This window comes from Haliotis rubra, unplaced genomic scaffold (genome assembly GCF_003918875.1).
Source record: "Haliotis rubra isolate DU_JTF1 unplaced genomic scaffold, ASM391887v1 Scf707, whole genome shotgun sequence".
NCBI lineage: Eukaryota > Metazoa > Mollusca > Gastropoda > Lepetellida > Haliotidae > Haliotis > Haliotis rubra.
Genome location: NW_025767421.1, coordinates 2,656 through 29,779, shown reverse-complemented (window position 1 = coordinate 29,779; position 27,124 = coordinate 2,656). Strand labels below are relative to the sequence as shown.

Genomic DNA, 27,124 nt, shown 5'->3' with positions numbered 1-27,124 from the left:
TGATTGTCTCACCCATACTCGGTTATTTATATACCGCCCTCATATAAATGTTCCTGTTAAACAGGCTTTTAACAGGAAAGATAAAAAGATACGGCATTAAGGGTGGCGGTGGTGATGAGGGTTGTAGTGGACGAGGATGGTCAGTGTTTCTCGTCACACGTTTTCGATTTTTGTAAATGGTATGAGCGTAATGATTGCATTAATTCAGTTGAGAATGTTTACGTCACATAGTAACGCACACATTGACAATTATGTTATAAATAATTACAACAATAGAGAAGAGTGAGTGAGTATGGTTTTACGCCGCTTTCAGCAATATTCCAGCAATATCACGGCGGGGGACACCAGAAATGGGCTTCACACGCTTACCCTTGTGGGGAAACGAACCCAGGTCTTCGGCGTGACGAGCGAACGCTTTAACCACTAGGCTACCCCACCCCCAATAATGAAGAACTTCGATGTTGATGGAACTATGTCTTGATGCGATTGTGTTGACACACGGAACTTTGTCTTCAGGTGCTGACAGTCCTGACACGGTTCTTGAAATGTTCACTGGTTCAAGGTCAACTGAGCCTGTACAGAAATGACAACATAGTTATGAAATATAAGACTGATCATATTGCGAAGTATATTGATCACATGCAGATTGTACTGATTGCAGGGCGTAATGCTGTCTCTTTATTTTGCTTGAGGCTCGTAGCAATGTTATCCTCGTCTGAAAATACCCCTTTATATTCAACACAACCTAACAGTAAAATATGATTGGTGTGTTGTTATTTTTTATTATTACTATGTATAAAACCAATCAGTTTGAAACCAACAAACACGAAAGAAATGGTATACAATCAATAACAAAGGTTAACAGAAGAATACAGGTTACTGCACTGGCAGTAGATGGTAGACTGAACGTACAAATATAATGGCAGAACCATTTTAGTGGGAGTTCAGTAGTGGTAATAGAGATTAGGTCAGTGAGAATAATGCTGACGTAGCAGGGGCAGGTGTCTAGCTTCCAAAATATACCCGTGCCAGACATGCATGGTGAAAACATTCTTCACACCAGCGCAGGACGTGATGGTGGATGTACTTTGAGTGAGTGAGTGACTGACTTTAGTTTTACGCCGCTTTAAGCAATATTCCAGCAATATCACGGCGGGGGACACCAGAAATGGGCTTCACACATTGTGCCTACGTGGGGAATCGAACCCGGGTCTTCGGCGTGACGAGCTCGAGCGAACGCTTTAACCACAAGGCTACTCCACCGCCCCTGAGGTTCTTTGAGGTAGAGTCCGAGTTAAAATAGGTCATGAACATCCTCAGCTGACTGCACCCTGCTGACTGAACAGAATCCAAGGAACCTATGCTGCGGGTACCCAGTGGATTCTGGGTTAGAATGGGCCCCCAGTAATGCTTCTCGGTCGTATCCACAGTGGATCCCGGGTTAGAATAGGCCCCCAGTAAACAATGTCGGTCGTATACACAGTGAGTCCTGGGTTAGAATAGGCCCCCAGTAAACAATGTCAGTCGTATCCACAGTGGATCCCGGGTTAGAATAGGCCCCAGTAAACAATGTCGGTCGTATCCACAGTGGGTCCCAGGTTAGAATAGACCCTCAGTAAACAATGTCGGTCGTATACACAGTGGATCCTGGGTTAGAATAGACCCTCAGTAAACAATGTCGGTCGTATACACAGTGGATCCCGGGTTAGAATAGACCCTCAGTAAACAATGTCGGTCGTATACACAGTGGATCCTGGGTTAGAATAGACCCTCAGTAAACAATGTCGGTCGTATCACAGTGGATCCTGGGTTAGAATAGGCCCCAGTAAACAATGTCGGTCGTATCCACAGTGGATCCTGGGTTAGAATAGGCCCCAGTAAACAATGTCGGTCGTATCCACAGTGGATCCTGGGTTAGAATAGACCCTCAGTAAACAATGTCGGTCGTATACACAGTGGATCCTGGGTTAGAATAGACCCTCAGTAAACAATGTCGGTCGTATCCACAGTGGATCCTGGGTTAGAATAGGCCCCCAGTAAACAATGTCGGTCGTATCCACAGTGGATCCCGGGTTAGAATAGGCCCCAGTAAACAATGTCGGTCGTATCCACAGTGGATCCCGGGTTAGAATAGGCCCCCAGTAAACAATGTCGGTCGTATCCACAGTGGATCCCGGGTTAGAATAGGCCCCCAGTAAACAATGTCGGTCGTATCCACAGTGGATCCTGGGTTAGAATAGGCCCCCAGTAAACAATGTCGGTCGTATCCACAGTGGATCCCGGGTTAGAATAGGCCCCCAGTAAACAATGTCGGCTGTATCCACAGTGGATCCGGGTTAGAATTGGACCCAGTAAACAATGTCGGTCGTATCCACAGTGGATCCTGGGTTAGAATAGACCCTCAGTAAACAATGTCGGTCGTATCCACAGTGGATCCTGGGTTAGAATAGGCCCTCAGTAAACAATGTCGGTCGTATCCACAGTGGATCCCGGGTTAGAATAGGCCCCCAGTGAACAATGTCGGTCGTATCCACAGTGGATCCCGGGTTAGAATAGGCCCTCAGTAAACAATGTCGGTCGTATCCACAGTGGATCCCGGGTTAGAATAGGCCCTCAGTAAACAATGTCGGTCGTATCCACAGTGGATCCCGGGTTAGAATAGGCCCTCAGTAAACAATGTCGGCCGTATCCACAGTGGATCACGGATTAGAATAGGCCCTCAGCAAACAATGTCGGCCGTATCCACAGTGGATCACGGGTTAGAATAGGCCCCTAGTAAATGATGTCCATCGTATACACAGTGGATCCTGGGTTAGAATAGGCCCCCAGTAAACAATGTTGGTCGTACACAGTGGATGTCGGGTTAGAATAGACCCTCAGTTAGCAATGTCGGCCGTATCCACAGTGGATCCCGGGTTAGAATATGCCATCAGTAAACAATGTCGGTCGTATCCACAGTGGATCCCGGGTTAGAATAGGCCCCCAGTAAACAATGTCGGTCGTACCCACAGTGGATCCTGGTTTAGAATAGGCCCCCAGTAAACAATGTCGGTCGTACCCACAGTGGATCCCGGGTTAGAATAGGCCCCCAGTAAACAATGTCGGTCGTACCCACAGTGGAACCTGGGTTAGAATAGGCCCCCAGTAAACAATGTCGGTCGTACCCACAGTGGATCCCGGGTTAGAATAGGCCCCCAGTAAACAATGTCGGTCGTACCCACAGTGGAACCTGGGTTAGAATAGGCCCCCAGTAAACAATGTCGGTCGTACCCACAGTGGATCCTGGGTTAGAATAGGCCCCCAGTAAACAATGTCGGTCGTACCCACAGTGGATCCCGGGTTAGAATAGGCCCCCAGTAAACAATGTCGGTCGTACCCACAGTGGAACCTGGGTTAGAATAGGCCCCCAGTAAACAATGCCGGTCGTACCCACAGTGGATTATGGGTTAGAATAGGCCCCCATTAAACAATGTCGGTCGTACCCACAGTGGATTATGGGTATAACAGGTCAAAAGCACAAACAAACCTGGGATGGTAACAAACGTCTGGGAACTTCTGGTATTTGGTCGTTGCCATGGTGAATTACGACGCTGTGATCCGAAAATGGGTTCTTTGCCGGCTCACGAAATTTCTATAAAACATACCTATCGTTCAAATATGTGAGAAAAGACGATGTACAGCATGCCGGTTTGCAGTAGAATATATAACCAGCATAACTACTGAATACCAGGGAAGGAATTGGGATGTGGAAAAACGTTATATTGTACATTCTAGATTTGGTAATCATAATCCTATAAAATATAATCACCTCCACGTTTTCGTAATCCCCAGTACCGTTGTGGACGAGACTGGGCCTCATTCTGTCACAAGACGGGAGAGCCTCCATTAGGGCCTCATGGAGAAACAGGAACTGCTCCTAGTGGGCGAAAACACAGTTTATTGCTTACGGAATTCAACATTATCACATGGTGTAACATGTGAAAACACAAATGAAATATGTACGTCGAAATAAGCAATATAAAAGCAGCGTTCGAAATACCTGCCTGCCCGACCGCCCAGGTCAGGTTATTTTCAACACGGACTGCCAGATTCTCAAATTCACCTGCCCGACGGTCGGGTTAAAATTTAGACATGTATATGAAAATATTCATCATATTTCAGGATAATAAAACATGATGAAGTGATAACATGAATTCAAGCAAACATGTATTAAAAACACAAATCTGAATGAACAGTTAATTCTTTTCTTGCACTGGTATTAGTTCTTTCAATATTTTACAAATTTTAATTTAATCATACTAAGTAAATTAGTATTAGTGTGGGCAGGTAGGTTTTGGTCTGGGCTGGCAAGTTTTACATCTAACCAGCCCTGTGGTCTGGCTGAAATTTTTGGGAGTTTCATACCTTGATAAAAGTCGTTATCAAACTTGAAATTATGTATTTCAGCTAGTACAGACTCCATGACATCTCACCTCGGTCTGAATGAGATCCATGCGCTGGTGTCGGAGTCTGACAATGCACTCAAAGACATCCACCACACCTTCCGCCTTAGCTTGTTGGATCAAATAGTCCAGAGCGATCCACGTTCCAGTCCGACCGACACCAGCACTGTCAAATACAACAACATGAACTCTACGAACCCAAGTAATTCCCAAACCATGAAACAAATACTACACTGGCCAATAACATGTACACATACAGGCCGAGGTCACACTCACAACGAATTCAGCTTTCATCAAGTACGACGATGCATCGAGTAATCAAATGGTTAAAGCCTTGGCTCGTTGTGCCGAAGACCTCGGTTCACTTCCCGATATAGGTACAACGCGAACATGACAGTACAGAAAGGCAATTGGTTAATCCCTGACCCACTGTTTCACAATAATAACATGTACCCTCCATGAAGGTAATCACAGTACTGGTACCTGCAATGGACAACCGCTGGGCCTTTCCCAGTTGACGGTGCGTTCTTGACCAGTCTGTGGAAGTCCACCAGCGTCCCGACATCTTCTGGCACTCCTTTGTCTGGCCACGCTGTGAAGTGGTACTGCTTCAGTCTCCGAGGTAACTCCGCCTCCTGTAAAACAAATGAGTGTATTCATTTACATTTTATCATTAAAAACTGTCATTGATGGACAGAATAACAATCAGCAATACATTTTGTATTGTTGTGAAATCTCGAGTTAAATTGCCCTTACCCTGTGTACAGAGGACGTCCTGACTGTGTAGTTTATCCTTACCCTGTGTACAGAGAACGTCCTGACTGTGTAGTTTATCCTTACCCTGTGTACAGAGAACGTCCTGACTGTGTAGTTTATCCTTACCCTGTGTACAGAGAACGTCCTGACTGTGTAGTTTATCCTTACCCTGTGTACAGAGAACGTCCTGACTGTGTAGTTTATCCTTACCCTGTGTACAGAGAACGTCCTGACTGTGTAGTTTATCCTTACCCTGTGTACGAGAACGTCCTGACTGTGTAGTTTATCCTTACCCTGTGTACAGAGAACGTCCTGACTGTGTAGTTTATCCTTACCCTGTGTACAGAGAACGTCCTGACTGTGTAGTTTATCCTTACCCTGTGTACAGAGAACGTCCTGACTGTGTAGTTTATCCTTACCCTGTGTACAGAGAACGTCCTGACTGTGTAGTTTATCCTTACCCTGTGTACAGAGAACGTCCTGACTGTGTAGTTTATCCTTACCCTGTGTACAGAGAACGTCCTGACTGTGTAGTTTATTTATCCTTACCCTGTGTACAGAGAACGTCCTGACTGTGTAGTTTATCCTTACCCTGTGTACAGAGAACGTCCTGACTGTGTAGTTTATCCTTACCCTGTGTACAGAGAACGTCCTGACTGTGTAGTTTATCCTTACCCTGTGTACAGAGACGTCCTGACTGTGTAGTTTATCCTTACCCTGTGTACAGAGAACGTCCTGTGTGTAGTTTATCAGAGAGGACGTCCTGACTGTGTAGTTTATCCTTACCCAGTACAGAGAACGTCCTGACTGTGTAGTTTATCCTTACCCTGTGTACACAGAGAACGTCCTGACTGTGTAGTTTATCCTTACCCTGTGTACAGAGAACGTCCTGACTGTGTAGTTTATCCTTACCCTGTGTACAGAGAACGTCCTGACTGTGTAGTTTATCCTTACCCTGTGTACAGAGAACGTCCTGACTGTGTAGTTTATCCTTACCCTGTGTACAGAGAGAGAACGTCCTGACTGTGTAGTTTATCCTTACCCTGTGTACAGAGAGGACGTCCTGACTGTGTAGTTTATCCTTACCCCTGTGTACAGAGGACGTCCTGACGTGACTGTAGTTTATCCTTACCCTGTGTACAGAGAACGTCCTGACTGTGTAGTTTATCCTTACCCCTGTGTACAGAGAGACGTCCTGACTGTGTAGTTTATCCTTACCCTGTACACAGAGAACGTCCTGACTGTGTAGTTTATCCTTACCCTGTGTACAGAGAAACGTCCTGACTGTGTAGTTTATCCTTACCCTGTGTACAGAGGACGTCCTGACTGTGTAGTTTATCCTTACCCTGTGTACAGAGACGTCCTGACTGTGTAGTTTATCCTTTCCCTGTGTACAGAGAACGTCCTGACTGTGTAGTTTATCCTTACCCTGTGTACAGAGGACGTCCTGACTGTGTAGTTTATCCTTACCCTGTGTACAGAGAACGTCCTGACTGTGTAGTTTATCCTTACCCTGTGTACAGAGAACGTCCTGACTGTGTAGTTTATCCTTACCCTGTGTACAGAGAACGTCCTGACTGTGTAGTTTATCCTTACCCTGTGTACAGAGAACGTCCTGACTGTGTAGTTTATCCTTACCCTGTGTACAGAGGACGTCCTGACTGTGTAGTTTATCCTTACCCTGTGTACAGAGAACGTCCTGACTGTGTAGTTTATCCTTTCCCTGTGTACAGAGAACGTCCTGACTGTGTAGTTTATCCTTACCCTGTGTACAGAGAACGTCCTGACTGTGTAGTTTATCCTTTCCCTGTGTACAGAGAACGTCCTGACTGTGTAGTTTATCCTTACCCTGTGTACAGAGAACGTCCTGACTGTGTAGTTTATCCTTACCCTGTGTACAGAGAACGTCCTGACTGTGTAGTTTATCCTTACCCTGTGTACAGAGAACGTCCTGACTGTGTAGTTTATCCTTTCCCTGTGTACAGAGGACGTCCTGTGTGTGTAGTTTATCCTTACCCTGTGTACAGAGACGTCCTGACTGTGTAGTTTATCCTTACCCTGTGTACAGAGAACGTCCTGACTGTGTAGTTTATCCTTACCCTGTGTACAGAGAACGTCCTGACTGTGTAGTTTATCCTTTCCCTGTGTACAGACAGAGAACGTCCTGACTGTGTAGTTTATCCTTACCCTGTGTACAGAGAACGTCCTGACTGTGTAGTTTATCCTTTCCCTGTGTACAGAGAACGTCCTGACTGTGTAGTTTATCCTTACCCTGTGTACAGAGAGGACGTCCTGACTGTGTAGTTTATCCTTACCCTGTGTACAGAGAACGTCCTGACTGTGTAGTTTATCCTTACCCTGTGTACAGAGAACGTCCTGACTGTGTAGTTTATCCTTACCTGTGTACAGAGAACGTCCTGACTGTGTAGTTTATCCTTACCCTGTGTACAGAGACGTCCTGACTGTAGTTTATCCTTACCCTGTGTACAGAGGACGTCCTGACTGTGTAGTTTATCCTTACCCTGTGTACAGAGAACGTCCTGACTGTGTAGTTTATCCTTACCCTGTGTACAGAGAACGTCCTGACTGTGTAGTTTATCCTTACCCTGTGTACAGAGAACGTCCTGACTGTGTAGTTTATCCTTACCCTGTGTACAGAGAACGTCCTGACTGTGTAGTTTATCCTTACCCTGTGTACAGAGAACGTCCTGACTGTGTAGTTTATCCTTACCCTGTGTACAGAGAACGTCCTGACTGTGTAGTTTATCCTTACCCTGTGTACAGAGAACGTCCTGACTGTGTAGTTTATCCTTACCCTGTGTACAGAGAACGTCCTGACTGTGTAGTTTATCCTTACCCTGTGTCCTGACTGAGAACCTCCTGAGAACTGTGTAGTTTATCCTTACCCTGTGTACAGAGAGACGTCCTGACTGTGTAGTTTATCCTTACCCTGTGTACAGAGAACGTCCTGACTGTGTAGTTTATCCTTTCCCTGTGTACAGAGAACGTCCTGACTGTGTAGTTTATCCTTACCCTGTGTACAGAGAACGTCCTGACTGTGTAGTTTATCCTTACCCTGTGTACAGAGAACGTCCTGACTGTGTAGTTTATCCTTACCCTGTGTACAGAGAACGTCCTGACTGTGTAGTTTATCCTTACCCTGTGTACAGAGAACGTCCTGACTGTGTAGTTTATCCTTACCCTGTGTACAGAGAACGTCCTGACTGTGTAGTTTATCCTTACCCTGTGTACAGAGAACGTCCTGACTGTGTAGTTTATCCTTACCCTGTGTACAGAGAACGTCCTGACTGTGTAGTTTATCCTTACCCTGTGTACAGAGAACGTCCTGACTGTGTAGTTTATCCTTACCCTGTGTACAGAGAACGTCCTGACTGTGTAGTTTATCCTTACCCTGTGTACAGAGAACGTCCTGACTGTGTAGTTTATCCTTACCCTGTGTACAGAGAACGTCCTGACTGTGTAGTTTATCCTTACCCTGTGTACAGAGAACGTCCTGACTGTGTAGTTTATCCTTACCCTGTGTACAGAGAACGTCCTGACTGTGTAGTTTATCCTTACCCTGTGTACAGAGAACGTCCTGACTGTGTAGTTTATCCTTACCCTGTGTACAGAGAACGTCCTGACTGTGTAGTTTATCCTTACCCTGTGTACAGAGAACGTCCTGACTGTGTAGTTTATCCTTACCCTGTGTACAGAGAACGTCCTGACTGTGTAGTTTATCCTTACCCTGTGTACAGAGAACGTCCTGACTGTGTAGTTTATCCTTACCCTGTGTACAGAGAACGTCCTGACTGTGTAGTTTATCCTTACCCTGTGTACAGAGAACGTCCTGACTGTGTAGTTTATCCTTACCCTGTGTACAGAGAACGTCCTGACTGTGTAGTTTATCCTTACCCTGTGTACAGAGAACGTCCTGACTGTGTAGTTTATCCTTACCCTGTGTACAGAGAACGTCCTGACTGTGTAGTTTATCCTTACCCTGTGTACAGAGAACGTCCTGACTGTGTAGTTTATCCTTACCCTGTGTACAGAGAACGTCCTGACTGTGTAGTTTATCCTTACCCTGTGTACAGAGAACGTCCTGACTGTGTAGTTTATCCTTACCCTGTGTACAGAGAACGTCCTGACTGTGTAGTTTATCCTTACCCTGTGTACAGAGAACGTCCTGACTGTGTAGTTTATCCTTACCCTGTGTACAGAGAACGTCCTGACTGTGTAGTTTATCCTTACCCTGTGTACAGAGAACGTCCTGACTGTGTAGTTTATCCTTACCCTGTGTACAGAGAACGTCCTGACTGTGTAGTTATCCTATCCTTACCCTGTGTGTGTACAGAGAACGTCCTGACTGTGTAGTTTATCCTTACCCTGTGTACAGAGAACGTCCTGACTGTGTAGTTTATCCTTACCCTGTGTACAGAGAACGTCCTGACTGTGTAGTTTATCCTTACCCTGTGTACAGAGAACGTCCTGACTGTGTAGTTTATCCTTACCCTGTGTACAGAGAACGTCCTGACTGTGTAGTTTATCCTTACCCTGTGTACAGAGGACGTCCTGACTGTGTAGTTTATCCTTACCCGGTGTACAGAGAACGTCCTGACCGTGTAGTCCATCAGCTCCTCCTCGGCGACACATTGGACATGGACATCGTTATAGTCAGAGCCTGGCTGGCCGAAGTCCGGCCAGTACTTCTCACACTTTGCCTGGAAAATTTGAATGAGTTCGTGTATTTAAATACTGTCCTTCTTATAAATATCAGTTCATATGCAAATAACATAATTCACACAATATTATAATGATGTGCACTACAAGACTTCCCATATTATTCCATAACCAAAACACCTCTCGGGAAAACCTCATGCAGCCTGACGCAATTTTACTGAGAGTTGAAGGCAAAGAGATATGCATTGTGTGTAGAACAAAACATCCAGGGAGATAATTCGATTTTTTCCATATGTGCATCGTTCGAATATTTGCGGGGTCTAACAATTTTACAAAATATAAAATGATATTGAAAACAATACACAGCAAAAACAAACAAATTAGGAAAATACCAAAAGGAGTTTAGTGTTTTCGGGGTTTACAATTACATAAGATATAACATTATCACAGTTACCTAGACAGATGAAGAGGACGTGTTAATCATAAAATCAAGGGCAAAAGTTGTTGTGACTCACAAACAATCAGTGCAGAACTACAAAGGCTTGATCTTGATTATTTGAAGTCGGTTAAAGTGTTCGCTAGTCACACCGGTTCGATTCCCCATATAAGTACAATGTGAGAAGCCCATTTCTGGAGTCCCCCGCCGTGATATTGCTGAAATATTGCTAAAAACGGCACAAAACCTTACTCACTCACTATTAATACCTTTCTGTTTTCTACACAGTTTGTTAACATGATTATTTTGCTGGCATCTATTTCCCATATCATCCTCCAGAAGTCTCGAATAACGTCTCCATAAGGTCCTGAAAAAGTAGAGAGAAAATTGTTTTATAAAATTAGATGCCAGTTCACACATTTCATCTGGAACAATTTCCTCCCAAAACGGTTGCACTGTAAACAGGAAACAGCAAGCCTGGGAATATTACCTTGTGTGGCTACAAATGTGTGTTTCTCCCCGTATCCCTGAAACAAGGAAATAACAGTGTCAATAGCCATTGAATTAACGTTTCATGAGTGAGTTAATGATTGAGTATGGTTTTACGCTGCTTTTAGCAATATTCCAGCAATATCACGGCGAGGGACACCAGAAATGGGCTTCACACATTGCACCCATGTGGGGAATCGAACCCGGGTCCTCGACGTGACGGGCGAACGCGTTAACCGATAGGCTACCCCACCACCCCTAACATTTCCTGAGTATTCAGCACCTTCATATAATAGTAAGTATAATTTGATCAGTGTCACAAATTTACTGTATGATCTCAGGGTTGATGCCCCTAAAAACCAACTCCAATGCATTGAATTTTAGGCTTAGCATAGCTCTAGTTATATTATGAGGGCGAGGGCGAGGGCGAGGGCGTGGGCGAGGGCGAGGGCGAGGGCGAGGGCGCGAGGGCGAGGGCGTTGGCGAGGGCGTTGGCGAGGGCGTTGGCGAGGGCGTTGGCGAGGGCGTTGGCGAGGGCGTGGGCGTAGGCGAGGGCGAGGGCATGGGCGAGGGAGGTCTGTTCTGTAATATGCCTTACCTACACCCATAACAGATTTGAGCATCGATGTACGTATTGGGGTTACGATGACATGCATCAACCAAGGCTGTGACCCCGAGAAGTCGATCTGGACGTGTCTTAAGACAAGCTTGGGAGACTAAACATAAATTATGTCTTCACGGGGATTGGGAATTATCTGGACAGGTGTTGAACAATTTAGTCTTTGGTGATTCATGTAATACTGAAGCTAAAAGTTATCAGTTTATAATCTATTTTCCAGGATAGTTCAATAATAATGTCGCTGCCATAATGATAACTTACATTTATGTAGCTAGCGTTGATGTAGTCGGATCTACGGATGTTGGGGATAGGGGAAAGTTTGACTCTGCAATGATCATCTGGAAAAAGGAAAACATAGCTTTGTCACAAAGTATACAATATACAACATCCAGGCCTAGAATGATTAGACTCCTTTATCTGCCAAAACAGATTATATGGTGCCAAGAGGCAATACACCTTTGAAAATAGATACTATTATATGATATATACATAGATCACTGAAAGTTTGGAATTACGGGAAAGGATTACTGATGACACCGGGTGTTCGCGAAAAGGATAAGCATGTCCTGTTCCACTGGTACCACAACTACCAGAGTGATATACACTTCGGTAACATCAAAGATTATATTGCACTGGATTAGAAATGATCTAAACGTTATAAACACACCAATATCCACTACAGTTGAACTATAATCTACAAATATAGATCTTCCTGAACCGCTGTGGCGGTATGATGGTATTGTAACTAACTCGTCTATATATACTTACATGGCAGTATGTTTCTATATCTGTTTTTGCAAACATTTTCTGGCAATTCGGCTTCGTCACACGGCCCAAGTTTGCCACACGGAAGTTCCTTTAACATCACAAATTTATATATCAGACTTAGAATTCATCAACCCATGCTAAAATCCTTTGTAAGTCAAACGCACTCGTGTGTATGGAAGATTATCGTGGGTCTAGAAAGAAAATTAATGAAATAATCGGATATCCACCACTCGCTAAGAACTTATGTGGTTGTTAGGCACCAAAAGGTGAATTGATATCTAATTGAAACTTGGAACTAGGAATGATAGGAACGTATTCGTAAATGCTAAAACACCTTAAATGACAGCTGGGTATACCCTACATGCAAATACAATCAGCAATATGGCATACATAACACTGCTCTGTGAAACCACCCCTTCTCTTCATCTGTTCAACGTAGAGTCGCAGGCCTTGCACCATCACCTCTGTTGACCACATAGCTACTAGGTTTGACTTGTCCGTTACGTGACACGCAGGAGGACCAAGGTCACCATCATGACATGACTCTCTGGGTGAGATCAGGTGAGCGGATGCAGATTGGTGGGTGAAGGCAAATCCTGAATGTCTCGCTGTGATGTAATCGTCCTCGACGTCTGCACTTGTCAAGGGCTGCCACTCTTGATAGTCAGAGTTCTCAGGTGTTGCAACACCTGGAACACAATGTGGGGTTTTAACAATTCATTCATTTAAATGTTTCAAACCAAGCGCCTGTACGAAATCTCGACTACGAGTACCCACATTATACAGTGACATTGTCCCACTTCACACATGACACTAATGTGGGGCGGTGGGGTAGCCTAATGGTTAAAGCGTTGGCTCATCACGCCGAAGACCCGGGTTCGAATCCCCACATGGGTACAATGTGTGAAGCCCATTTCTGGTGTCCCCCGCCGTGATGTTGCTGGAATATTGCTAAAAGCGGCGTAAAACCAAACTCAGTCAGTCAGTCATGACACTAAGCACTCTTGTGGAGCACTCAGCACTCAAGATTTATAATGATGGTATGATGTTTAAGCTACCAAATGTTTCTGATTCAATGATTCAGTGTGTATTCACAACTTCTCAGTTACCTCTGGGTGTTGACTGATACGAAGGGTTGATCAATGACATTGGAGTCGGGCTGCTTCCAGGATGGCCGACAATGTATCTCCATTTCAGGATATTGTTAAGTTTATTCCTGAAAGGAGAAAACATAACAGTCAATATGAGCAACTGAGAAATCTCAGAAAAACTGGTTTCTATGACACACTTCATGAATAATGAAATCATGTTGCTATTTGCAAGTCAGATAGGATTGTTTTCTTGCTGTTTAAAGCTGCACTCAGCAATATTCCAATATGTTAACGGTCTGGCATGATAAGAAATAACATAGATTATGATGTTTGTATTACCTACCTTTTTATGGCATATAGAGCCATTGAAAGAAGAATGATGATGATCACAAACAGAGCCGGCAGCCAATGGACAACGTTGCTGTCACCTGTTGCAATAGTATACGATATGAAATATGCCATAATATCCTCAAAAGTTATTTATTTCTTCCCATGAAATGGCAGTAGATAATGTTTCCATTCCGTAACATTTACCATTGAAGAGTTGTGTGCCTCGCATTTTGACATAGATTCCGCCAATTAAATATTTGCATGTTTTCGGATTTCTCTTAATATTTCCAATAACATCAATATATTTTTAAAATATTTATTCTGTTGGACTACATGTACAAATGCATATTCAAAGTTGGGAATCAGGACTTTTACACAAGTTAATTTTCTTAGATTTAATAAACTACACTAAAGACATCCATATTTCGTAAACATGTCTTCTTGAGGGGCGAACCTGGTGACATTTCCACCTACCACAGAAACAGGTGCCATTTTTATTTTAATAATCACGGCTTAAACTGTCGTGTTTGATGTGTGCTAACGACCTAATGTCAGTTTGTCGCCCTTCTGAAACCTTGAAACACCGTGAATCAGAGATGAGAGTCAATCGCCCATACGACCGTACATATAAAGCAAAAAAAAGGAAAAAAAGAGCAGCGTCTCGGCGTTTGCTTTGCAATGAAATCCCTGAAGTTTCAATTCGTAGCGTGATATTTAACTGACGTCATCTGTAAATTGTCTCTGAGCGTTAGAAATGGAGAGAAATTAAGTAACATACGCAAGTCTGCATGATCGGATAACAGTTGCAAAATTTTAGTGAGTGAGTGAGTGAATGAGTTTAGTTTTACACCGCATTCAGCAATATTCCAGCTATATGGCGGCGGTCTGTAAATAATCGACTCTGGACCAGACAACCCAGTGATCAACAGCATTAGCATCGATCTACGCAATTGGAACAGCATTGCACACCGACACTCAGATAGTACAATGTTTCCTTACGGCTAAAACATATCAAATAGTTTATTATAAAGTTCAAAAGTGAAAGAAATTGATAATTCTATTTTCGAATGATTACTCAATATGCCTGTTTACTCGGGTGCGAATCCGGCGCGGCAATAAGTAAGTAATAGGTTCACGTTTCATTTGTAGAGTTACACAACAGATTAATGAAATACCACAAAAAAGATAAATGCTCTCATTGCATCATTATAAATGCACAAAACATATGTACTATGTCTAAACTTCGTTTGTCCCAAGGCAATAAATAAATGGTTTTGTCAATCATCACAAAACTGACTCAATATTTCTCATAAAATTTATCCTTAACATTTAGTTAATTAATAATGGATGGACCTGTCTAGTTCGCTAAGGAAATATAAACATTATTTCCATCAAAACCTGACCCAACTTCCGCACAAAAACGTTGCAATATGTGACCTGTGGCAATATACGCTTTACGTGTGTCTGATATAGCATATGTCACTATGGATAGTTAGCGTGATACAAAGATGATATCAATATATCTGTTTTGAAATAAATGTATATATCAAATAGATTGTTTCGGACCCATCGCTATTTAAACAATATACATTATATCTAAAGATTGCTTTTGAACCGGCGACAATGGTGCATGACATATTGGTGTGCAATGACAGATACCAGGAATGACAGTCTTGACCTACGTTTTGGCTAATAGTATCCTCTCGATCGAAACAAATCTTTTACAGAATAATAGTGTTACAATTCAAACCAGTATGTAAATGTACCTCTATATTTAATGATGAAAGAAATATACAATAATTCATGTAACGATGCCAGCTTATTGATATAAATCTGAACTGATACTCACACATACACTGTTGTATTTGGGATTATTCTTCGTCAGTAAAGTAAAGATTCTAGGATTTTTTAACAGAAAGAATATGGAGTTTTAACATATATATTCTTGCTTTCTTCTATCGTGCATTATCGTGTCTAGGGAACTGAATATATTATTAGTGGTTGTCTGAACACTTTGTATGTGAAGGAATACTGAACGCTTGTCTGTCAGTCCTATGATATTCTGAATCTATGGTACTCACTTTTCACAGCGGCCAGGGCTACAACCACACACAAAAACACCACAAGTACTTCCGTTGCATGACTTACATTCTCGCCCATACAAATTTGGTTTACATCCGTCAATGCAGAATCCATCTGTGATTTCACACCTCCCATTAAGGCAACCGTTGCACTTTTCTCCACAGGTGTTTCCAAAATAACCAGGCTCACACGACATACAGTTGCTGGCATTCTGGTCACATTCAACACAATGTCGAGGACAGGACATGTTACAATATGTCCCCTGAATCCCTCCCTACAAGACAAACATGAGCCATCGTATCTGTTGCAGGCACCAGCAGCACAGTTGTCAGGACATCTGGTACTACACGTCGGTCTATACCACCCCAGTACACAACCATACTCACATTCCCCAGATGTCTGACTACAACTTGTGTTAAGACAATTTACACTGCAGGTATTACGACACTGGTGGCCAAAATATCCCTTTCTGCATTGACAACTTCCATCCCTGTTACACCGTTTCGTGGGACATCCAGTAGAACAGTTTTTCTTGCATTGGTCGCCATGAAAACCATCCAAGCACTCCATGCATGTTCCGTTCTGATGGCAGTTTGAATGTTCACAGTTGTTACTGCAGCGGGTGTTGCATCCCTTACCATGCCATCCACTGTTGCAACCTTTCAAACATTCACCTATTGTTGAACAAGATTTATCCACACATTCTCCACAGTTTTTATCACATTGTGGTCCGAAATGTCCTTCCTTACAACCATCAATGCAGATTCCAGAGAAGTTACATGACTTGAATCTACAGTTACTGTGGCATTTCTGTCCACATGCATGTCCATAGAATCCAGGGCTACATCCACACAGACAGGTTCCATTTGTGCGGTGACAGTTTGAGGGTGTGTCTGTACAGTTACCACAGTTGTCACATGTTTTGTCGCACTTCTGATCATATCTGTTCCGTGGACAGTTTGCACATTCACCAGAAATGGGGTCACAAATACCATCCAAACACCATTTGTTGCACGTATGTTCACAGTTTACTCCCCATCTCCCAGTTATTGTACAAGGACACTTCCCGCTGTACTCAGGAGGCATTCCATCCCAGCATTCCTCGCAGCTGCTGCCATTCCAGTACTGTCCACGTTCACAGTTCACTGAATAACAGAATCGTCGTTGTATTAAACCAGTTCAAGTCAGACGAGGTTTTACATAATATTGTATTTGAATAAATAAATTGTGAATAACTATTTATGTTAGCTACGTCCGAACGTTTATGGACGATCTGTGGCTCGACAGACGAGGCCTCCGAAGTGATTTATACCTACAGAGGATTTCATCCTGTCAGAGAATTGTCAGCACATATTCCACTCGGCCTTATACCTGCAGATTTGTTAATCCTGACAGAGGAAAGTTAGCATATATTTCAATCAATTTGGTCGGAAACAAATATTTTCATGAAAGGTGTTCAGACTCTACACATATTTGAGGATACTGGTTACTACTGATGTTAGTATGGTATGAACTGGAACTGAATTGTTTTTATGCACTATAGAGGCATTTGACAATAGAGGAAATAGACAATAGAGGGTTTTCATAGCATCCTGTAAGTGATTTTGCAGCAAAGAAATATTTGAATATTTTAACAATGAATAGACGCCCGAAGTAACATTATGATGCAAAGGATTCTACTAATTTATTCGAGGTGACTTGCCTTGTTTATTTGAGATAGAAGAAGGGAGTGTTTTAATGTTCAGCGTGTAAGTAATCTCCTGACACATAAATCATTACGAAGTGAAAGGATGTAAAATTCACTGTGCACACAGGGACAGCTGTGGATGGATGACTTCGCGTCAAACTGTGTGACATCAACATGCTTATAAATCCCAAACTAACTTAAGTCGTCGAAACATACCACTTCGGTGAAACCGACAATGACTGGTGTGCTGCTAGCAGGTGTACATTCGGTGGCTCTATTAAATCTGATAGAGAAATATAGGAACGTTATTAACCTGTGGTGTTACAGCGTCCACATGTCATCGGGCAGCTGTCCGCAATACCAGGGCTGTCACAGCTGGCGGACTTACACCAAGAATGTGTATCCTGACATTTTGCATTATCTGAAATAACAAAACAAAGTCAGATCTTCTGTGCACAGACTTACATTTAAGAGGCGTCATTCCTATGGGAGACGTTGAACAAAGAGAGAAAACTGTCAGAGTTAGTATTACTTTAATTTTACTGTTATGACTTTGCCCTTTGCAGTTGCTTTAATAATATAAATCTAGCAAATCTGGAAGTATTTTGACATAATGATATGAGAAGTGATGTACCTTTCCCAGAACCGAGTTCGGCTTCCGCCAGTATGCATGCAGACACGTAGAGCACAACAGTCGCCTGAAAGGTAGGTATATTGTACAGGAGGGTTTCACATGTTGCTTCATAGATTAGAGGACAAGTGACAAGTGACAATGACACATCATCAGCATGAACTTAGCACGACGATGGTGGAGATAACAGGTTGTTCAAAGTTGTTAATTTCACACAACACCACCGATAGACTATCCATAGCTTGCCTAAAATAGAAGTGGATCAAGCAAGCAATCTAGTAATCTAGTGATCAAATATTAACAGACACAATATCTTAGAAACATTATGTAAAGCACCAACCTTCATGTTCCCCTCATGTACTGGGACAATATGAATAAAATCACCAGGCGTTGTCAGCCAGCGGCTTCAACTGTTTCCTTGGATATACTCAGTGTGGGAGTGGACTTAACACCGAAACAGAAATCATCAACAAGGAAGAAATTCATTTAAGTGAAACATTTTCGAGTGCAGGAATATGTTTTCAAACCAAACTGTTTTTGCTTGTATTGTGTGTAAGGTGTCCACTCGTGTGTAAGCTCGGGCTTATTTTCTTAATGGAAGCTACGCCCCTGGAAATAACACGACTACCGATAAACTATCCATTGCTTGCCTAAAATCGAAATGGACCAAGTAAGCAATACGTACAAATCTAGTAATCAAATATATACAGACACCATATCTTAGAAACGTGATGCAAAACACCAACCTTCATGTTGCCTGCATATACAGCAGCAGCATAAAATCACGTTTGCCAGTGACCGCCAGTGTGTTTGTACAGACTTCAATTTCCTTGGGTACAGTGTAGGGATGGATTTAAAGCCCAAATGGAAATTTTCAACATGGAAGAAATTCTGGTTAACCCATCCAACACCTGAATAAATTTGGAAGGTGAAACATTTTGTTTCAAACCAAAGTGCTACCTCCAATGGAAACTCGAGTTCCTCTTTTTTTTATCCTTTTTTTTGGGTGGTGTGTGTGTGTGTGTGTGTGTGTGTGTGTGTGTGTGTGTGTGTGTGTGCGTGTGCGCGTGTGTTTACAGTTGGACTATTGCTTACTGCGGCGTTATCAAAGATCAGATATTCACAATATATAACGTCAACAGTCTCGATTACCCACTGACACAAGGTAGCGGGCTGGTTTGTTGTTTAGAGTCGCTCTCATCAATATAGGACAAAGTCTGGTGCAGCTCGAACAAGGGAACATGAGTTCTATTTAAAAATTCCCAGATCCCCAAAACAAGAAGGAATTTATGGGAACACTGGTGTTTTCGTTTTTTATGATTTTTTATTTTTGATTCTCCATACATCCAGGTCATACAGTTCATTACATAACGGGTTGGTATAAACACGATTCGCAAATATATACAAAGTCGATTTACAGGCAAATGTGTATTCAGGTGGAAATGAATAGGTACTTGAAAATATAATAGCAGTACATTATATATAGCGCTAGGTTAACAGAACAGATTGTGACGTAGTGACCGAAATTTTGTGAAGCTGTCATATTTGCAATTTGAATAGGCATTAAAACGTTCAGCATAATATGTTGTCTTTACGTCTTCTATAATGTAGTTCACATTTGGTCTTTTTATCTCTTTGTTTCATTTTGTATATATTATATTTCACTACTGTTATTATCAAATTCAGAGCATGGTTTCTCTTTTCACAATATCCTAGAATAATATTTTTCCTTGAAAAGATAATATTTGACCCTGTTTTTTCGAATATCCATTCTTCTATTTTCTTCCAAATAGTTTTTATGACTTTACAGTCAAAAAATAGAATTGATTCTTCCTCGGATTAGCAAAATGTGCATGTGTTGGAATCTTATATTTAATTTTTGTTAGCAAATCATTTGTTGGCAGAAACCTATGCAGTATGCTGTATTGAAACCACGAGTGTTTTACACTATTATACGATTTAAAGGTTGTTTGTTTAAAGGTGGTGGAGTTATCATGTATATTAATCACGCTCTCTGTTTTACGAGATTATGTCATCTTGAAAATCACTGTGATGAATCTATATGGGTTAAAGTATTTATCCCACAAAAGCCGCTTGTGTTATGTGTCACCTACAGACCACAATACCAAGGTTTAGAATACTGGAGTCGGCTTGATAGTAGCATTGAGACTGCATTAGATATCTCGAGTAAAATTACCGTTGTTGGCGATCTAAACGCAAACCTTTTGTCCAATAATAACACGTATCTGCATGATTTAATGGCTAGAAAAAATCTGAAAAATGTTATTAAAGACCCAACGAGAGTAACAAAAACAACGAGCACACTGCTTGATCCCATCATTATATCTGAAGATGTTGATGTTTTTTGAACAGTGGTGTTGTAGATTTATGTAAAAGTATAAGTGACCACAAAGGTACGTATATCACCGTTGATGCTCATGTAAATACCAGGTTAGCCTATACAAAAGAAACGTATTATGTTATGAAAGAGGTGACTATGAGAAACTCAATGCTATGATTAATGAGACAAATTGGTATAACATATTTAGTAGTTGCAGGAATGTTAATGAAGCCTGTGCACTGTTTATAAGCATCTCAACCGTTTTATATTTGTGTGTATTCCTTCTAGAACGGTCACCATTCGACCAACTGATAAACCTTGGTTTAATTCAGAACTTCGGAGAGAATGTAGAAAAGAAATAGAATGAGAAAAAAAGCCCAAAGAGACAAACCGTCTAGTACATATTTTGGCTTATAAGAAACAAAGAAATAAAGTAAATAATATGAAATGTTATGCAAAGGATTCATTTTATGCCAGTCTCACAAACGATTTTTACTTGATCTGTATTCTAGTAATAAAATTCCTATTGGAAATTACTTCGGTTTTGATTAATGATTCAGGATCAGTCCTTTGCATTCCGTCTTTAAGACAAATGATGCAGATGAAAACCCAACGTTATTTACTGATATGCAGAAAGCAGAGAAACTTAATCAGTATTTTCAGTCTATATCTAGTATTGATGAAGAAAACACAGATATGCCATTCTTTGACAAACGCACTGATTCTGTTTTAGATAGTGTAACAATTGATGCAAATGAAGTGTCCGATATAATCAAATGTTTACATCTTAAAAAGCTTCTGGCCCGGACAGAATCAGTCATAAGTTTTCTTAAAAATGTTGTACATTCAATAAGTATCCCACTGTGCATGTTATTTAATCAGTCATTAAAAGTAGTAGATATCAAGTGTGTGGAAAGAAGCAAATGTAATGCCCCTATTTAAAAGGGTGATCCCTCAATGGCCTCTAACTATCGGCCTATATCCTTGATCAGTTATTGTGGGCAAGGTGTTTGAAAAGTGATGTTTAAACGTCTGTACAACTATTTTCATGCAAATCGATTATTGTATAAGTATCAATCAGGTTTTCAGTCTGGTCACTCAACTGTCCATCAATTAATTGAAATATATGACCAAATCTGTGCGGCTTTAGATGATAAAAAAACACTATTGTATGGTTTTCTGTGATGTCTCTAAAGCTTTTGATCGTGTGTGGCATAAAGGTTTATTGTTAAAATTAGAAAATACGGAATTCATGGTTCATTGTTAAATTGGCTGGCAGATTACATAAGTAATTGTTCACAAAGCGTCTTTGTGAATGGAGCCCTATCAAGCCGGAGTATTTACAAGCTGGTGTCCCTCAAGGGTCAGTCCTCAGTCCCTTCTTATTTCTTGTTTATGTCAATGATATTGCTGATGATTTAAACTGCTTGACACGATTATTTGCTGATGATTTGTCTCTTGGGTCATCTTCTCATGATCGTCTATTCATTGAAAGAGATTTGAATTCAAACTTGGAAAGGCTGCAGGCTTGGGCAAAGCGGTGGCTTATAACATACAATCCTGATAAAACTGAGGCAATCTTTTTCTCCTTGCAAAAGAATGTTGATGCACTAAATCTGTACTTTAACGGGGTTTGTGTCAAAACAGTTAATAATCATAAACATTTGGGATTAACATTTTCAAAAGATTGTAAATGGTCTGACCATATTGATAATATTGTAAAAATAACTTCAAAAATGATATCTTCTCTACGTAAACTCAAATTTTTATTACCACGCTCTGTATTGAATAGAATTTACGTTATGTTCATAAGACCCCATTTTGAATATGCGTGTGAAGTATGGGATGGATGTGCTAAATGTCAAGCAAATAAATTAGAACAACTGCAATTAGAAGCAGCAAGAATTGTAACAGGTTTACCTAAATATACTCATCATGAACATCTGTATTATGAAACTGGTTGGGAATCTTTAGCAGAACGTAGGAGAAAGCGTAAACTTCGCCTTTTTTACAAAATACAGAATAATATGGCACCATCGTACCTTATTGATCTTGTTCCTGGGGACATAGCATCTAAATGTAGCTATAATCTTCGCAAACTCTGATGATATCTCACTTCCTTTCTCGCGATTAAAATTTTCCTATGATTCTTATTTTTCATCCCACAATTAGAATGTGGAATGAACTTCCAGTTAGAAGTGAGAAAAAGCGGAGTCATTGAATTCTTTTATATCGAATATTGTTATAAAACATAAAACTGCTCCTCAATACTTTGATTCTGGACCGAGAATCACTAACATCATCCTTACAAAACTACGTTACATCTGTAGTCAGTTGAATTATGATCTATTCCGTGCTGGTTTTAAAGAGATAGCCCAAGTTGTTCTTGTGGAAATGTTTGTGAAAATTCTTATCATTACTTATTTGACTGTCAATTATATACAGTACAGAGAACTATCATGTTTACTAATTTACGCAGTATTACAAATGTGGATATAACCTATGAGTTACTGTTACATGGCAATGCAGATCTGACTGTTCACATAAATCAAAACATATTTTTAAAATTGTTCAAACATATATTTGTCATTCAAAACGATTTTCTTAATTGTTGCAATTGTTCCTCTTTTCCCCATATTTCTGCTCTGTTCTTCTCTGTCCATCTTGTAGAATGAATGTAAATAATACTATGTAAATACAACGGAGAGGGTGTTCTTAGTTGTATAACTTGTACCCAATCCTTTTCTCATGAATAAAATATGTTTAAAACAAACAAACAACAAAGGTTGTTTTTTCTATCTTCAATAGACTCATTAAGTTCTTTTTGCCACTTGTTTCGATATGTTAAAGGCTTTCTAGATTTACCATTTTTGAGTATGTCATAGATATCTCTACATCCTTTTGGGTTTCCTACTATATTTCGTAAAAGATAGGGCAAGATCGGAGCTTGGATTTTCTCTTCAATATGGATGTTTATGGATTTGCAGTAATATTTAATTGATTCCACTATTCCTTGACGCTCTAGGAAGTTAGTTTTGCACCAAAACGATGTTTGTAATTGTTCCACCGTCAAAAAGTTACATTGGACGTCAAACTTGTCGTTTATATAAGTAATCCCTTGCTTGAATAATGTTTATAATTGCTTGGTTTTCCATCTATTTTAATATTGTCATTTAACCATAAGGGTTGGGATAAAATATCACATGCATTTTTTGCTTTTTCTGCTTTTCTGGTTACGAATTTACCCCATGATTTCAAAGTGTCTTTCCAAATGCAATTTGTTTCTTGTGTTATTACTGATTCAAGTATGTGTGTTTCGCATGTTTGTATAAAGCTGTCGATGTCCCAATGTGTCTTCGTTTGTAGCAATTTCCTTACTTTTTGAATCTGAGTTGGTGAGTCTTTTAATCCATGATGTTTTTTGTGATTGAATAAGATTTTTTATCTCTGGGGCTCGTATTCATAATTCTTTGTGATAGTTTCTCGACTGACTTTGTCTGGTTTGTTTTTCAATATAAATTTATAGCAAAGCTGCTCAATTCCCTTAATCATTTGATCATTTCGGTTGGGTAGAGTTACAAATAAATGATTAAGTTGCGGTAAAAGTAAACTTTTCAATATGGTATTTCTACCTAAAGGAGTTAGATCTCTTGCTAGCCATTGATTCATTGATATTTTGAGAGTCTTAAGTTTATCTTTATATTTGCGTTCAACTATTTCTGCGATGTTATGAGTAAATACAATTCCTAATAGTGTAAAAGAATCATTCTTCCAGTCTAAATTCCAGTTTCTGCAACATTTTCTTTTAGAGTTTTTTTCTGAGTCTATCCATAATACCTGTGTTTTGTTTACATTTATTTTTAAGCCTGAAAATGAGGCATATTTACTAAGAGTTTCTAATGTCGCCTGTAAACATTTTTCAGTGCCATCTAGCATCAATGAAGTATCATCAGCGTATTGGGAAATTAGGTATTCTTTATCTCCAATTTGTATTCCTTTTATTTTAAAACACTGGTGTTGAACCTGTCCTGTTGAAGGAAGATGCATCAGGTTTTGAAAGGAAACTTGACAAACATCAGAGAAATATTGCCACCGTTGCTAAAGAAAGTTTGGCCTAGTGTAACCTAGTACTACTTTGTTTCCTTTTCAACTGATCAACATCTGATTTTCTTCATAACACAAAGAACAAACATCATCGCATCTTGGCATTGATTTTTGTGCTTCGACATCAACATCGTCGACATCGAGTTCAATGGTGCACCAACGTTCTGGCCTGGAACCTACCGAATTGGCGTAGAATCTGGTTCAGTGATGAATCACGATTTCTATTGGAACGATGCGATGGAAGAATGCTGGTGTACAGACGTCGACGTGAACGTTTCGCCGACACTTGCGTTCCGCAGGTGGACAGATTCGGCCGGGGAACTGTTATGATGTGGGGAGTGATCACCTGCCGTAGGAGAAGTGATTTGGTGATGATCCAGGGCAACCTGACAGCTCAACGGTACTGTGACGAAATTCTACGCCCACACCTCCTTCCAATCATTGATCGCGAGAGGGAGTTGTTTCAACAGGACAATGCCAGGCCCCACACAGCACGCCACACTAGAGACTTCCTCCAGAACCACGACATCAATGTGCTCCCCTGGCCCTCAAGATCACCGGACTTAAACCCGATCGAACATCTGTGGGATGCCCTGGACAGACGGGTGCGACGCCGTAACTCTCAGCCCCAGACACTTCAGCAACTCGCACAGGCACTACAGGCAGAGTGGGCTGCGATTGGGCAACACGAGATTCTGAGACTTATTCGTTCGATGCCGAGGCGATGCCGTGCAGTTCTGGATGCCCACGGTGGTCACACGAGGTATTGACTTCAGCGCCACCACACGTCTCCATGTGACACTCAAACTGACTTTCCTCGAGTTGATGCCAAAGACGGATAAGTCTGCATTCCCAGTGTGCAATTTCGCTATATTTCATTGACTCATAAAGCCTACAAGATGTTTCAAAATAAACATAAAAATACAGTTGAAATACCTATATGCGTTTCGTTTTTGGGAGAGTATATATGACAATTAATACAATAATACAATACAAAAAAACGCAATTAATATATAACTATACATTGAGATTTGACAACTATAAATTGAGATTTTTGAACTATGCACTGAATATAATGGCTGACTTACACATTGAGATTTGACAACAAGTGAATATAATGACTGACTTACACATTTAGATTTGACAACAAGTGAATATAATGACTGACTTACACGTTGAATATAATGACTGACTTACACATTGAGATTTGACAACATGTGAATATAATGACTGACTTACACACTGAGATTTGACAATATGTGAATATAATGACTGACTTACACATTGAGATCTGACAACATGTGAATATAATGGCTGACTTACATATTGAGATTTGACAACATGTGAATATAATGACTGACTTACACATTGAGATTTGACAACATGTGAATATAATGACTGACTTACACATTGAGATTTGACAACATGTGAATATAATGACTGACTTACACATTGAGATTTGACAACATGTGAATATAATGACTGACTTACACATTGAGATTTGACAACAATATAATGACTGATTACACATTGAATGACAACATGTGAATATAATGACTGACTTACACATTGAGATTTGACAACATGTGAATATAATGACTGACTTACACATTGAGATTTGACAACATGTGAATATAATGACTGACTTACACATTGAGATTTGACAACATGTGAATGTAATGACTGACTTACACATTTAGATTTGACAACATGTGAATATAATGACTGACTTACACATTGAAATTTGACCACACGTGAATATTCTGATGGACTTTGCTTTGTCGCTTCTATTGATTGAAAAGCCAAGATTAGACATTAATGTGGTCATCTTGTAGCTGAGGGACAGTTTAACTTAAGTTTTACATTGATTTTGTATACGCTATATTGTTACCCAAAGACATTTGTTCAGATAATCACTTGTCTCGTGCTTTGTCAGGGCATACGTTAACAGGATCGCTATACCGGTATGGAAAATGTCAAAATCTCGGGATTTTGAGGGATCTGAAACTATTAACAGCTGTTACCTGTGCATAGCAGATAGGGGTAATCGTGTGGGTACCTCACAGCCCGACAATGACACTGGACGCTGTCCACATGCAACAATTCACTCAGGTCACGCCACGTTTGGTCTCCAATTTGGAGAATCTGCTTTGCCTCCGACACAACTTGAACCCTGGACCTCATCTAGCACCTTCTTGTACAGAGGAAGTGGCCAATTTATGAGTTGAATTCCGGAATCCATTTGGACTGATTTTATGTTGCTGTAGAGCTGTCTGTATCTATACAGCCAGTATCTAGCACCTTCTTGTACAGGGGAAGTGGCCAATATATGAGTTGAATTCCGGAATCCATTTGAACTGATTTTATGTTGTTGTAGAGCTGTATGTATCTATACAGCCAGTATTCAACCTGAAACAATACAAAATTTAACAAAGTATCTACTACTGATTCAAAGTCGATATTTCAACTTCCAAATTCAACCAAATGTCATTCCTATTGTTTAAAGATTGGTATCTTGATTCATCATTTTTTCAACTTTCAAATCCTTGTCACTTCCACGCTGAAGCACAACATTAGCCCTGGAATCTTATCTTTACTCAACGTCGATATTTCAACGCCATTTCAGTTTTTCACTCAAAAAAAAAAAAATAAACAATGCTATCTGATT

General features: G+C 40.8%; 1 protein-coding gene across 1 annotated transcript; it reads right to left on the bottom strand.

The window, feature by feature from the left end:
• Positions 1-373: 373 nt before the first annotated feature.
• Positions 374-18,826, bottom strand: LOC124259027. Its single transcript, XM_046693103.1, has 17 exons — positions 18,758-18,826; positions 18,015-18,078; positions 17,694-17,801; positions 15,693-16,838; positions 13,625-13,709; positions 13,300-13,406; positions 12,581-12,879; positions 12,191-12,278; positions 11,684-11,760; positions 10,805-10,841; positions 10,584-10,681; positions 9,794-9,919; positions 4,926-5,077; positions 4,473-4,608; positions 3,809-3,916; positions 3,527-3,631; positions 374-573 (listed from the first exon to the last, which is right to left on the bottom strand). Exons 1-17 carry the CDS (start codon positions 18,761-18,763, stop codon positions 550-552), a joined length of 2,766 nt encoding a protein of 921 aa, XP_046549059.1. The 5' UTR covers positions 18,764-18,826; the 3' UTR covers positions 374-549.
• Between the last annotated feature and the right edge of the window lie 8,298 nt (positions 18,827-27,124).